This window comes from Pleurodeles waltl, chromosome 3_2 (assembly GCF_031143425.1).
Source record: "Pleurodeles waltl isolate 20211129_DDA chromosome 3_2, aPleWal1.hap1.20221129, whole genome shotgun sequence".
Taxonomy (NCBI): domain Eukaryota; kingdom Metazoa; phylum Chordata; class Amphibia; order Caudata; family Salamandridae; genus Pleurodeles; species Pleurodeles waltl.
In genome coordinates this window covers 117,765,736-117,780,712 of record NC_090441.1, presented here as the reverse complement: position 1 = coordinate 117,780,712, position 14,977 = coordinate 117,765,736, and the positions used below count along the sequence as shown (strand labels likewise).

Genomic DNA, 14,977 nt, shown 5'->3' with positions numbered 1-14,977 from the left:
TTGGCCCAGACAAAAAAATCTCTGACAAAAAGTTTTTTTTAAAAGGCCTGTCAACTGCCAGGACAAACTTTTAGATCTGGTAGGTCCGTTGGCCAGAATCTTCGATATGGCGGAATCAGCCAAAACAGAGAATATAGACATTGATCCTTCGGAACTGTCTTTGTGGATCCAAAGAGCCTCCTCGGCAACGCCAATTCGGCCATCATACATGAGAGACGGAAAGGTCTCCTACTTAAATTAGACCCAAAATTGGCCAATCTAGCTTTCATCGACCCCGGCATAAAAGCAGACGGTCTCCTCTTCGGGGATTCATTCATAAAAGACTTAGGAAAATTTGTCTCCACTTTCGCCTCTATAGACAAGGCACAACAATCAATTAAAAAAGTGTTCCACCAACGGGTTTTTGGAAAGGCCGGTACAGGCAGGAGCCGCTTTACCGGCCGTTCCTTCCGATCACAAGGATCTAGAGGCTCCTACAATTCCTACAATTCCAACTACGACTCACAACCCTACAAACCTCAGTTCTATCCTCAGCGTGGCAGAGGCTCCCGTGGTCGTGGACAACGCGGCTCCAGGTTCAGTTACCAACAAGGTAAGCCACAATTATGGCCTTCCTCCTGTAGGGGGCCGTCTTCGCCATTTCATAGAAAAATTGAAAAGTATTACTTCGGATCCATGGGTACTCAACACAGTTCAAGGTTACACCATAGAACTTTATTCAGTCCCACATCAACGATCCCTTCCCCCCCCCCTCTTCTTCTCCTCAGAGATGGCGTCCCTAATTTAAACAGAAATCCAGTCACTTCTTCTCAAACAAGCCATACAGATTTCCCGACCGGGTCCTTCCGGTTTTCTCAGTACCCTCTTTTTAGTCCAAAAGAAGAACAAAAAACCAAGACCAGTCATCAACTTAAGAAATTTCAATCGCTTTGTCGTATACAGACATTTCAAAATGGAAACCATTATTGACTTAAGAGATATTCTTCTCCCTCACAATTACATGGTTCGTTTGGACCTTCAAGACGCATACTTATCCGTACCCATACACGTGTCTCACAGAACATTCCTCCAATTCCAATGGCAAGGACAAACATACAATTTTTCCCTCCCTTCCGTTCGGCCTTTCTTCAGCACCCTGGTGCTTCACAAAAATAATGAAACCGGTTACGGCTCACCTCATGTCCCTGGGAGTCAGATTGCTCATTTACCTAGACGATATCCTGCTAATGCACCAGGACTGTCGCTCCCTTCAACACCACCTTCAAATTACCTGTTCTCTCTTATCCCAATTGGGTTTTCTTATCAACAAAGAAAAATCTGTCTCTACTCCGTCAAAAAGGATAGAATTTTTGGGTTTCATAATCGATTCCTCAACAGCTATCCTGCAACTTCCGCAACAGAAGGTAAGATCCACGAAATCAGAGATTCTGAAACTGCTTCGGAGCTCTCAAATCTCTCTCAGATCCCTAGCCAGAGTTGTGGGTCTCCTCGCCTCCTCAATCCAAGCCATCTTCCCCGGCCCACTTCACTATCAGGCCCTTCAAAGATTAAAAATCCGACACCTCAGAAGAGGACTTTCCTACTCAGAGACCATCAATCTTGACCAAGAGTCCCATCTAGAACTTCAATGGTGGATAAACCATTTAGATGCCTGGAACGGCAAGACTATCTTTCTGTCAGCCCCAGATCTTGTGTTAGAATCAGATGCAAGTCTGATGGGCTGGGGCACCCGATGTGGCGCAATCTCGACTGGAGGTTTCTGGTCTTCAGAGGAGTCCAAATTGCATATCAATTATTTAGAGATGCTTGCGGGCTCCTTTGCAATCAAAAGCCTCGCAAAAAACAGAGTCCAGTGTACCATCCTCCTCCGCATGGACAATGTGTCAGCTGTCCGCTACATAAACCATTTAGGGGGCACCAGATCAAAACCCCTAGCAGATCTGGCAAAAAGCCTTTGGGAATATTGCCTTCACAACGAAATTCCCTGTTGGCAGAGTATCTTCCCGGTTCCCTCAACGATGTCGCAGACTGGCACTCTCGTTACCTCAGAGATTCCAGCGATTGGAAACTTCACCCCTCAGTTTTCCAAACTCTCTTTCACAAATGGGGTCCCTTCAAAATAGACCTATTTGCGTCTCGTCTAAATACCGAACTCCATCTGTTTTTCAGTTGGTGCCCGGATCCTTCAGCCCTGGCTTCCGACGCTTGCCTTCAAGACTGGTCATCCACACTCAATTACGCCTTTCCTCTATTCCTGATGATTACCAGAGTTCTCGCCCAAGTCAGGCGCCAAAAAGCTTCTTTAATTCTGATAGTTCCATTTTGGCAATGTCAAGTGTGGTTCCCCCCTCTCCTCAAATTAACTATCAACTCTCCAGTTCTCCTTCCAATTTTTCCTTCCCTTCATCGGAATCCTATCGGCTCTCCTCATCCTCTCATCCTCAACAGTACTCTCACTCTATCGGCCTGGAAGGTTTCAGGCATCCCCAACCTCCCATCCCGATTTCGACAGAAGCTTCAGACTTCATTAATAACGCCTGGGCTCCCGGCACAAGAAAGGCATACAATTCTGCATGGTCTCTTTGGTCAAGCTGGTGTATGGGAAGGGATATCGATCCCTTTTCAACCGATTTAAATTACATTATAAATTTCCTTGCTGCACAGGCCGGTGCAGGTAAGTCTTACAGGACAATCAACCTTTATAGGTCAGCTATTTCCCTACAGCATGCCCACATCAACAGAAAACTGATCGGGGAACACCCCTTGATCTGCCGCCTTCTTAAGGGAGTAAAGTTTTCTTTCCCACCGTTACCCAAATATTCCAAACTATGGGATGTCAATGTTGTCTTAAACTTATTTATTTCCTGGCAGGACAATGCAGACCTTTCTCTAAAAATGCTTTCAGCCAAACTAACAATGTTACTATGTTTAGTCTCTATTAAACGTTTATCAGATGTCAAAGCACTAGATATTTCATCTCGCCAATTTTCCCCTACAGGTGTTTTGTTTACTATTAACAGACGTACCAAAACAAATATACGTTCAGTGTTTTACCCTTATTTTCCTAATCAACCCAAATTATGTGTAGGACAATGTCTCAAAGTCTACGAAGACCACACAGCCAACCTCAGAACGTCCTCATCCCAACTCCTCATTTCTTTCCGCAAACCCCATAAACCTGTATCATCTGCTGCTCTAGCCTGATGGGTACGCTGGATCATGACCTTAGCAGGTATAGACACGTCAGCGTTTGGTGCTCACTCTTCCAGAGGTGCCATAGCTTCCAAAGCGTTTTGGGTAGGTTACAGACTCGAGGACATTCTGAGATCGGCTGACTGGTCTAATGATTATGTTTTCAGAACTTTTTATTGTAAACGAATTCATACAGCAACCTCAATAATAATTAACATGCTTTAAAAAAGCATAATAGGAGCCTCCGGTCTTGCCATAAAATGTAGATTTTCCTAGTAATTTATGACGGAAAGTCTTAATTTTATTAAAGACACGGAGGTGAGTATTATCCCACCTCAGATTCTCTAATCTTTGTTGATTCTTCTTCCCTCCCACAGCAACAACCAACCAACCTCAGAACTCTTCCTGATCACCGGATGATGCCTCCAACATCGTCAAGTTTGATCACCCATCTGCCTAATGTTCATCACAAGCTGCACTCATCTGCCTGGGCTTTCCCGCTCCTCAAGTCATGGATGAACTTTTGCCAAGAACTTTGTTCTCTAATTTTGGCGGTTGCCATAGTCGTTTCTATTATTCTGTTATTTTCTCACACAGACTAGCCTCCTCGCATCAAGAAAGAGGGCTGGTTGCAGTCAAGTATAGTGTTTATAGTATGTTCGGTGTTATTATTGGTGGTCATGCCGGTACGTTTTCTTTTCCCATTGGCTGCCTGTTCCTTTAGCCTCCTGGGAAATGTAGTTTTCTTGACTGCTGCTATTTAAAATAAAGCAAGATCGATAAGCATAATACTCGCCTCCGTGTCTTTAATCAAATTAAGGCTTTCCGTCATAAATTACTAGGAAAATCTACATTACAGTGTCCAAATTATCCATAGTCATTTTGCATTTTCCGTTTACCAACACACTGGAATTCTGCCAAATATATAGTTTATGTTCTTCATCACTTTATTCTAAGTTGTGCATCACTTTATTCTAAGTTGTGGGATGAACACCTGCAGTAAATCATTTATAAACACCAATTGTTTTTTCTGTAATGTTCTGTTCGCTTAAATCTTGAGATAATGCCAGGCGGTTACTGCCACCTGTGGGCATTAGCGCCAGATTTGGCGCGAGACTCTGAACAAGGTTGTTAATGTTTTTACCGTTGAAGTAGAATTTCAGCCGGTTGGCAAACACGTTGGTCAGCGGGATGTTCAGCTTGATGGCCACATGCTCCACTATACTCTGGAACCCCCCGGAGATCAAGAACACCTGCACGTTTCGCTGGTGGAGCTTGTGCACCAATTCCCTGTCAAGAAACAACCAGAGGCGGCCAAGGAATTCAGGTTAGGAACGGAACAAGCACACACGTTTCATCAAACAACATGGCAGCTTTGATTTCGAATCTCTAAGCATCCCTGGAAGCCATTAGTAAACTAAAACAAAATCACCCTATGACCTAGCAAGCTCCTTAGGCTCTTTAGGTTCCTGTGAAAACCCTTGGGGACAGTAGCAGCAGATCTAGAGTGTTTCCTTTTGGGCCTGGCCCCATCCTCACTTACCAAATAACTGCTCTCTGACCACTGTCAAACAAAAGAGAGAGAGAGAGAGAGAGAGAGAGAGAGAGAGAGAGAGAGAGAGAGAGAGAGAGAGAGAGAGAGAGAGAGAGAGAGAGAGAGAGAGAGAGAGAGAGAGAGAGAGAGAGAGAGAGAGAGAGAGAGAGAGAGAGAGAGAGAGAGAGAGAGAGAGAGAGAGAGAGAGAGAGAGAGAGAGAGAGAGAGAGAGAGAGAGAGAGAGAGAGAATGAATGCCTATTTAAAATAGAGAAGCGTGATTGCCATTTAAAACTGTTCTAGGTTAAACTGCTTGGGCATGAAAATAAGAGTTAAGCACATATAGAACCACCATTCATTAAATATACAATTTCTTATCTAGAAAGTACTTATAGAGAAATACCACTCACAAGAGTCAGATGTGTCACCATTAGCCAATCACAGTGTTCTTTTTAGCTGACCACTTTTCATGCTGGATTTTGTTTTTCCGTTTTGAACCCATTCGTAATCCATTGTTTCAAGTGAAAGAGGAAATTCCATAAGACCACATGCTCTTAGCTGGACTTCCTGTTTCACTTAGGATGGAGAGGCAGGGCTACCAAGTGGCAACATGGGGTGGACCAGCTCGAGGATTCAGACATACTATGTTGCCACTTGGCAGGTACACAACTCCCCGTATGAAGAATTTTGCAAAACTTGTTCTAGACATTTGCTCAAAAAATGAATGATAATTCGTTTTTGTTTTGGTGCTGAATAAAAAAATGTATTATTTCCATTTACAAAGATCAATGTTTTCCCCATGGCAGGGTAGATTTAGTGAGGCCAAGTGACACCATGGACAGCTGCAGCCAGGCCTTGCAGTCTAGTCAAGAGTACTTTGCATTCTGGGCCTTGCAGCTTTGCTTTCCCCATTATGGGTATGGGCCTAGACGACCCCATTCAAGGCGCTGGAGGCTAAAGAGTCAACACTAGCTGAAAGTCTTTTATTCCTGCAAATATTTGAGGCGTGGTACTTGGCTGTGAGCGGGATCCACTCTTTGCAGAAGACACTCATGACATTGACCCCGCGCCCCCTTAACATGCAGCCTTTAATGTCACTCCAAGCCTAAGCACGCAACGTGAGCTTCCTTCCTGCCACAGCCCTCCAGCTCCCCCGCAGAGTTCCCAGATGTTGCTGTGTATACTTAAAGCTCTGGATACAGACACCTCCTGGGGCAGAAGATGAGGGGTTAGTGTCTTTCTACGCAATGCTTAATGGTTTAACATTACTGTAATTATTTTCGTAACCCCCCCACCCCACTCTCCGCGTTCAGTTCTCTTGTTGGCATTTTCTCTATACTTGGGGATGATGGGTGTTGCTGCACATGGATCACTATTTCACTGCAAACATCTCAGTACAATGCATCAGCTGTAACTGCTGAGCCACCTTTGTTCAGTGCATGCTAGCAGTATGCAATGCTACGGTATGCTCTGTTAATATGCGCAACACTGACAAAGTCTGCAGGGCACCCATGCTTGAGCCCTACCCGGAAGGGGAAGACCAGGCATGGTGTTGGAGGCTCGTTGTCTCCTGAAAGTAATACAGTGCTGCACATGGCACCAGAACAGTGCATTTTCTCCCCAATGCTGCTTTTTTGGTTTCTTTCATGTGCCCTTCTCAGGCTCCCTGCCCTGTTTAGAGTGATGCTTCTCACTACAGGTAGCACCGGGACTGGCTCCAAGCAGGAGTACCCCCAAATGAATGTCAGATCTCTCCTTCTGAAGCAGGAAATAGGGAAGACAATTGGCAGGCCTGGCCTAGAAATGTCCTTGCCTTGAACCACAGAAACTACAGTCTCACCCCTACCACCTACCAAATAGTTGTGCTCAGGAACAACTAACAGACTCCCTCCTCACTTTATTGTCAGGTTCTCTACATTCCAGCTACAGGAATGCAAGTAACGCACATCCACAGCTATCTACACCCCATCTTATGCCATGCCACAACAGGGGTAATACTATGATAAAATCAGAGGATATCCACTCCAGCATCTGCAGAATCTCCTTTTAGATGTTTTCTTTATTTACCCCCAGCGCCGGCTACTCTGTAATAGAGGAGGAGCGTCGCCCCACTGCGCCGGCAGATTAACAATAATGATAATAAAATAATGTTATTATCATTTTATTTTTCACTGGGTGAGCCGATCCGAGTCTATGGTGGGGCGGGCCAGGCAATCCTCGATGGACAGCAGCAGGGACTGGGAGGAGGAGTGAAGGGCACTGTAAGTGTCCATGTCAGTTTGGTCGGCCGTCTTAGGATGGCCAAACCGTCATGCGCACCTATATTTCTCCAACCTAGCTGTGTTACACAGCCGCGTGGAGATTAGGCACAGGCTTTCAGTCCCTTGCTGACCACTTAACCAGGCCACTCAGACCAATCATGTCATTGCTCTCATGCTGGGTAATAACATAAGAGCAGCATCTGGATCGGGTGGGGTGTGCTGGCCCATGGACTTCTGGAGCACTAAGGCGGCCGGCAGCGGTAGCAGCAGGTTAGTCTTTTTTTAATTATTATTTACCCCTCAATACTTCTCGCTGCCCCACCACTTTGTATTGGCAGCAGACGCTACTGATTACCCTATATACTGTCTCACGTTGCTATGATGGTGAAGTTGCTGCTGCCGTTTAGCGCTGCCTAAACTCAATACTTTCTTTTATTTGCGTCCAGCCATAACTTTACGTTACACTTCCAGTCCTTGAGAAGATCGGCTGTTCTTGCTAAACTGGTGGTCCAGCAGTAGCTTTTCAGGGCACAGACTGTTCGGTCCTGCTATACATTGTGGTCAGAGCCTGCTGCACAGACCCTCCACCTTGGAAGGTACTGCTTTGGTGTCTATTCTAAAAGTGAGGAGCATGCAATTAGAAGTATCCATCAGAGGAACCAGTTACATATCTTCAGTAACGCTCTTTCTGGGATATACTCTGTTTAACCATAGATTCCTCACTGCCCTCACACCTCCCCTTTCTGTGTAGCGGTCTGTTTTGACTATGTAAAAAGATCCCAAATTGGAGATCTGCACACTGGTACTGACCACTGGTTTGTGCTCTGTGTACAAGGGCGTGGAAAGTGTCAAGCAAAAAACTGACTCTGGCGAAGAGGGAAGTGCTTATATGTGGCTCTGCTCCTTCACTTCCAGAGCGGATTGAAGTCATCATGGAGCCACATGGCGCCAACAGGTGGTACGTGTGAGTACTGCTATGATATAGTCTGGCGTCTGAGGGATATTTTATTAAAGTCATATCCCCTCACCTCAACAATACCTAAACTCCTACAAGCTCATCTATTAATGCTGCCAACTATTTGTATGAATTTACATACACCGAACCTCCACTAAAGATCACAACTACTATTAATTGAATCTACCACATAGGAAATTGAGAAAATGCATGGGATAGTTTCCTTAAGAGGAGAATAATAATCCCAATAACCAGTAATAACCACTAAAAAAAGACACTAACCATGGGTTATGGAGTTGCTTCCTGTCCGGCATAAAGCACTTAAGAGCGTCACCAGGGGTAATATGTTTTATTAATGCAATTTCAATACAATGGAATATTAATGCACAATCTGGCAATATATTTGCCCTATAACTTCTTCTGTAGACATCCATTTAGTAAACTTTCTAATTCTCCACCCCAAAGAACATGGGCCACAAACTGCACAGATTGCAGCATTGTATTTTTGCACCAAATATTTGGTTACAAAGGCTACTCCAGTGGTTCCCAACCTGAGGTCCGGGGACCCCTGGGGGTCTGAGAAGCCTCCTCAGGGGGTCCGGAACGGCTTAGAAAATTAAATAATATTAACAGATTAGGACCCCAGCTTTCAGTAATGACTCAGTGGGGGGGGGGGGTCCCCAGATTCCAATAATGATTCAGTGGGGTTCCCTGTGTTCCATTAATGATAAAGTGGGGGGTCCACAGAAGTCAAAAGGTTGGGAACCACGCTACTCCCTGACTGTGGAATTTCGCATCTGCTGTAATACCACTTGACAAGTATAAAAACACTTAAACCGAATGAGCATTGCAAACCTTATTTTTTGCACCAGTCGCTCAGTCAAAATGTCAGGGCAAATTTGCACCAGCATCAACACAATCTATGTGATCCACATATATTGGTGTAAAAATGAACACTATCGCAACCAATGCAATATATCCCCAGGATGAATTTTATAGCATGCTTCCCCATTTTTGCCATGCTTGCTACATCCCTGCAGATAAATGTTTATTAGAATAAAGAGATTTGGTGAAGTGCTAGTGCTCTGACAGTCTAGTTATGCTGGGGCAGAATTATACTTAATTCTCTGGCCTTCCCTAAGATTATAATAGGCAGCAGCCTTGTGTAATCACCACAAATGTCCACAAGAGGTCAACTGACTGCTAGAAATGGCCTCATAAAATTGCCTTGTTGTGGAAACTAACAAAACAGCAAGACATAATTTTGTCTGACTCTCTGAAAATGCTTGCACTAGAGTTTTTAGAGCTGTAGGTGTTAGTCAGTGAAAAACACCCACGGCCCCTCTCACAAATAGTTTCATTCCCCTGTAGGTCACTGTGAGTGTAGTGGGTTCAACCGCCTCAGCATGCTTTTTGTTCCATATGAATTGTATGAATCATGAATAGAATGAGAAAAATCAATCCATAAGGAAGACCGGGGAGCAGGTGTAAAAGTCTACACTAGTCACTGGAGACCACTATTGTAGAAAAAATAAACATTTATCAGCAAGTATGCTGCCTCTCATAGGCAGCGAACCTAGAAACATGGCCATGTTTCTTGCAGGCTGCTACAGTCTGCTTCCTCGACTCACGGATGACACAGGGAAGCATTCAGAACTCAGGACCAGGCAGAGTCTGCGTTACCGAAGCCGGCTGGGACACCGGCAGGCTAGGTGGGCTAGTCCACCATAACACCTGTTGAGTAGACAAACCAATCCCTGAGCCAGGGATACTACACCTCCTTCATGTGTCACAACTCATAGAGGTGGAAACTTGCCGTCCACTTTTCAAAAGTGGTATGCTACTTTTCACAAGGTTCTCACTTCACAGAAAAATTTGCTACCTTTTTGATGTGCTCTACTCTCATCCTTCAGACTGTTTTCATGTGCTGCTCCACTTTGATGCATTGCACCAAACCTTCATCTCTCCTCGTTCAAAGCTGTCCCAAATGCCAACGCACCGCTTCAGTATTACTCCTCTCAGGAACCTGTGCTACTGCATCCAAGGCACTGATGATAGCTATGCAAGTGCCACAGAACTCTAGTCTACCACTAATACCCCCATAATCACCACCACTGCCACCAATATCAACACCACAATATCAGGGTCACTACACCAATACTACCAATTCTACACCACCAACACCAAGAACAGCACCACCAATAACAATGCCACCACCAGTGCTGATAGTACCACCAATTCCACCAGCACCAATACACACCACCAACACCAAGAACAGCACCACCAATAACAATGCCACTACCAGTGCTGATAGTACCACCAATGCCACCAGTACCAATACACACCACCAACACCAAGAACAGCACCACCAATAACAATGCCACCACCAGTGCTCATAGTACCACCAATGCCAACAGTACCAATACACACCACCAATAACACTGCCACCAGCACCATTACACACCACCACCAAGAATACCACCACAAATAACAATGCCACCAACAGTACCACCAAAGCCACCAACACCAATAAACGCCATCACTGCCAATCACTGCAAAAGCCAATAGTTCTGGCTTTAATTTGCTATCTAATGGAAACATCATTTCTGCATGTGTTTTCATGCCTTATCACAACAAGCCCAGACCGTACTGGCTTTGCCAGTCATTGCTTTTGTTTTCCTCAGTGATGTGCTGTGGGTTCATGGTGCCAACCAGAGAGGGTTACATCGTTTTAAGAGGCTAACGGCGCTAGGGACGCACAAAAAAGTTTATATACAAGCGATAGCAACCGGTAAAACATGACAGAAAGTCCTCAGACTTGGCTCGCTTACTTTATTCCCTCGGTGAGGCGGGGAGGGTGGTCTAGTATCAGGGACTGGACCTGGTCCCGGGACGGCCGGATGAGTGCGAGTCGCTCCGTTAAGGCGGCCTTGAATGTCACCGACCCACCCATGGCTCGTCGAGTCCTGGAGCAAACACATTGCAAATGAAAAAAATAAATTAAATCACGCATGCCCCGTTACTTCGTAAACGCTTTGTAACTAAGACCGGCAGGATATAATTTTTTGTGCTTTTTATACAAACCTAGAGAGAAAACACGGGGGGGTTCCCTATCAGGATTTATTTTTAAAAACAGAAAACACAGAAAGGTTTTTTTTTAAAGTGACTCCCTTGATGTACTCAAACCACACCAATATCCCTGCAGAACGCCACCACGGGCAGTCAATTCGAGTTTCTTAAATGCTTTAGATTTGCACGTGGTTGTAATACAGTGCTAATTACAGATAAGTGTGTCCTTGCATTATGTTAAATAAACGTGGAATATACTAGTACAGCTTCATTTTGTCCCCAGAAAACAAAATAAATATGAATGAATACCGACATAAGTAACACAAATGAAATATGGATAAATACTTCCAGAAATATTAAAAAAATATTACAAACCCGCAAACCTAAGTGCACTGTTAAACATCCTAAAACGAATCTCTAAAATGTGTGGAACACATATAAGGAACACAACAGGCCTGGTTCTCAAAGATCAGTGAAAGTCATGGCATGGTGACGTGGCACCACGTCTCTTGTGTATCTCTGAAGGGCTGCATGTCCAAGGTCGTCCAACCTGCTGGGATAAGAGCGCCGAACGACCTTGGCACAGCTCCAATGAACGATTCATCAACCCCTGCAGACCTCAACTTTGCTCTGCACACCAAGACAGTCGGGTGTCTCATGGATACACGTGCACTGTCTCAGCCTCTAAGAATGTTTTTGAAACCTTCTCGTCTAGCATTTCAAGGACACAGCAAATATGTTCCAGTCCTTCTTTTGCTGATAGGTATGCAAAGTACACCCCATGGAATCTGTCAGAGTTTTTCGACCTGATTATCCCCTCAAAAGTGTATCACAACATGCACTCTCTACAGGTGTTAACACACTGGGCCCAGCAATGTGAGGGTGCAGCAGTGCTTACTCTGGAAAAAAGTAAGTGCCAAGGCCCTGCAAGAGAGGTCTCAGCAGACTGCACCACCTATTGCCCTTGCCAACAATGCGCTTTAATTTGAGACGGTGGTTTCCGGTGTTGGGGCACTGGCACTTATTTTTGAGGGGTGAAACTTATTTTTCTGCCTCAAGCAAAGCATTTACTGCAAGCAAAATACACATATGGGAAAGACGGAGGAAGAGAAAAATGAAAAAGCATCAACGGAGAAAGCAGAAAGCTGCAAGAGTGAGCTGAAGGGGCAGGGAGTGGCTGTAAATGGATTAAAGAGGCCGAGATGGCTTTAAGATTACCCTGCCTCTGTATTCCGTGCTCACACATTTAATTGCAGAAGCTGCGTGTTTCAGAGGTGGGCTTTGGGCATCGGCACGTTTTTATTTACAAATTAAGCACTGGCATCAACACAACTGCTGACCATCACACACCTACAAGTTTCACAATTCAGATGATTCCACACCCTAAAAGCTATAATCATGGTGTGAGCGGCAGGTATTGTTTTATGCATATTCACGTATTAAAGACTCTCGTTGTGCTCATCTAAAAATTTGACGGACAGCACCACCATGTGGTGGACTGACACTAGAGCCGGTGCTGACACTTAAGTGCTGAGCACCGGAAACCACCATCTCAATTTAAGCACTGTGGTCCAGTCATTCAGTTGTGACGTCATTCAGTTGTGACGATGTAAGAGTCTGTATCATCGTGATTAGTGTCACCGCCTTCATCACAGGTTATACTTGTACTCAGGCTCCACCACTCACAAGTGTGACGTACACAATGCACACCAAATACGGTCAGTCTGACTATCATGCAAAAACACTGGACGTGCAGAGAAGTCCCCGCCTTCAGGATAGAGGGGTAAAGAATCTTGGGATTTTGGGTGTTTCATCCGAGACCATCAGCCTGGTGTGAAACACTTGTACTCTAGCCAACCTTTATGGTGCCAGGGCCACGAAAAAGCAGATTTCAAACCTCACAGTACTGAGCCTCAAGATGGATAGAATATGGTCAAGGGGCCAATATGTAAAAACATACTACCAGCTTCATCATGCGCTTCAAGCATCTCCAGAGATTCATGAGGTGGTCTATCGAGGTTAATTCTGTATCTCTGACATGCCTTTAGGAGGGTTTTGGTTTGATCATTACAAATGATAAAAAATCACAAGCAGGCACAAGAGGGCACAGTCCATGGAGAATAGCTAGACAATATGCCCATGAAAACAATTTAACTACAACAAGGAGCTGCCTGAGCCTACGGTCACTTAATACTCATTCGTGGCAACTCAAACAAAGGAGATTGAACAGTCCACAGAAATCAAGAGGCAGCCATTACACACATCAAGATTATCTCACACACCCCAGATTATACAAACTCAAAGAAGCCACTTTGATTCATGGTTGCAGTTTGTTTAAACGTGCCTCAGATAGGTAAGGTTAGAGATCATAAGATTATCAGTCTGCAGGTCTAGAGGCAAAATTGGCCTCTAAAGCATGATAATGGATTATTAACTGGGGAGTACAAAGCATGAATTCCCACCAAGTTAGTAATCCAGTGCCTTGTTAGGAAACATTTAAACACTAATGAGTAAAATGACCAAAAGCAACAAAAACTTGAGAAGGGGATCAGTGTGTATGGATTTTGAATAGAATGAGAAAAACGTTCATACTGGGTGGTGGGGTGTAAAGGTCTACACTAGTCACTAAAGACCACTAATGTAAAAAAAAATGAAAAACTTATCAGCAAGCTATGCTGCCCCTCATAGGCAGCGAGCATACAAACATGGTCATGTATCTCGCAGGCAGCTAGATTCAAACACCCCAACTTCTTTGAGTTCTTCTGGGGTTCCAAATAATGGAATTCAAGGGGAACATATTTCTTTCCTCCTGCTCCAGGGGAGCAGGAGGAAGAAAGGCAGTATTTTAAGTGGGTGGCTTCCTTGTGGTTACTCTTGAACATTACAAAGTGCAAGGGACAACTTTTGGGATACCAGGGACACTGTCTCAACCATTCTCTTCAGCCAGGTCCCAACCAATGTACACTGTCAACTTTTTAGGTTAGGGACTATCTTCCTCCTAGTCACTCCTAATTCTCCCAACCTGCTATGAACAGCTGGTAACAGAAAGAAGTGGAAAGCAGGCTCAACAACTCACTTCAGCCAAGGCTTCGCTAAGGTCTTAGGTCCCACTGGTCATCTGGTTTCTCCTGTCAATTACACTTGTCAATCAATCAATCAATGCATTTGTAGAATGCGCTACTCACCTGTGAGGGTCTCAAGGCACTTGAGGAGGGGGGAGTGGGAGCTGCTACTGCTCGAACAGCCAGGTCTTGAGGAGTCTCCTGAAGGTCAGTAGATCCTTGGTCTGCCGTAGGTGGATGGGGAGGGTGTTCCAGGTCTTGTCCGCGAGGTTGGAGAAGGATCTGCCACCGGTTGTTGTCCTGTGGATGCGTAGGACAGTGGCGAGGGCGCGGTCGGCGGAGCGGAGCTGCCGCTTTGGGAAGTAGAAGGTGAGACAATCGTTAAGGTATGCTGGTCGGGCGTTGTGGAGTGCTTTGTGGGCGTGGGTTAGGAGTTTGAAAGTGACCTTTTGTTGATGGGAAGCCAGTGTAGGTCTCTCAGGTGGGCTGTGATGTGGCTGTGGCGGGGGATGTTGAGGATGAGGCGTGCGGAGGCGTTCTGTATCCGTTGCAGTCTTTTCTAGAGAGCTGCCGTGGTTCCCGCGTAGAGAGCGTTGCCGTAGTCCAGTCTGCTGCTGACAAGGGCCTGGGTAACCGTCCTTCTGGTTTTGGTGGGGATCCACCTGTAGATTTTGCGGAGCATGCGGAGGGTGTTGAAGCAGGAAGATGAGACGGCGTTGACTAGTTGGGTCATGGAGAGCGATGAGTCAAGGATGAAACCCAGGTTTGGTTGGTGGGCGTTGGTGCGGCTCCCAGCGTAGGCGGCCACCAGGATGCGTCCCAAGAGGAGGGGGTGGGGCCGAGGATGAGGACCTCTGTCTTATCTGAGTTTAGTTTTAGTCGACTGTTCTTCATCCAGTTGGCGA

General features: G+C 45.3%; 1 protein-coding gene across 5 annotated transcripts in view; it reads right to left on the bottom strand.

The window, feature by feature from the left end:
* The window catches only part of PSPH (phosphoserine phosphatase), a 172,038-nt gene that overhangs the window by 42,628 nt on the left and 114,433 nt on the right, over positions 1–14,977 (bottom strand). For all 5 annotated transcript variants that reach the window (XM_069226939.1, XM_069226941.1, XM_069226938.1 and 2 more), the window contains 2 exons: positions 10,773–10,907; positions 4,337–4,482 (listed from right to left, as the gene is read on the bottom strand). In XM_069226939.1, the coding sequence (XP_069083040.1) occupies positions 4,337–4,482; positions 10,773–10,907 (281 nt within the window). The remainder of the gene's footprint in view (positions 1–4,336; positions 4,483–10,772; positions 10,908–14,977) is intronic.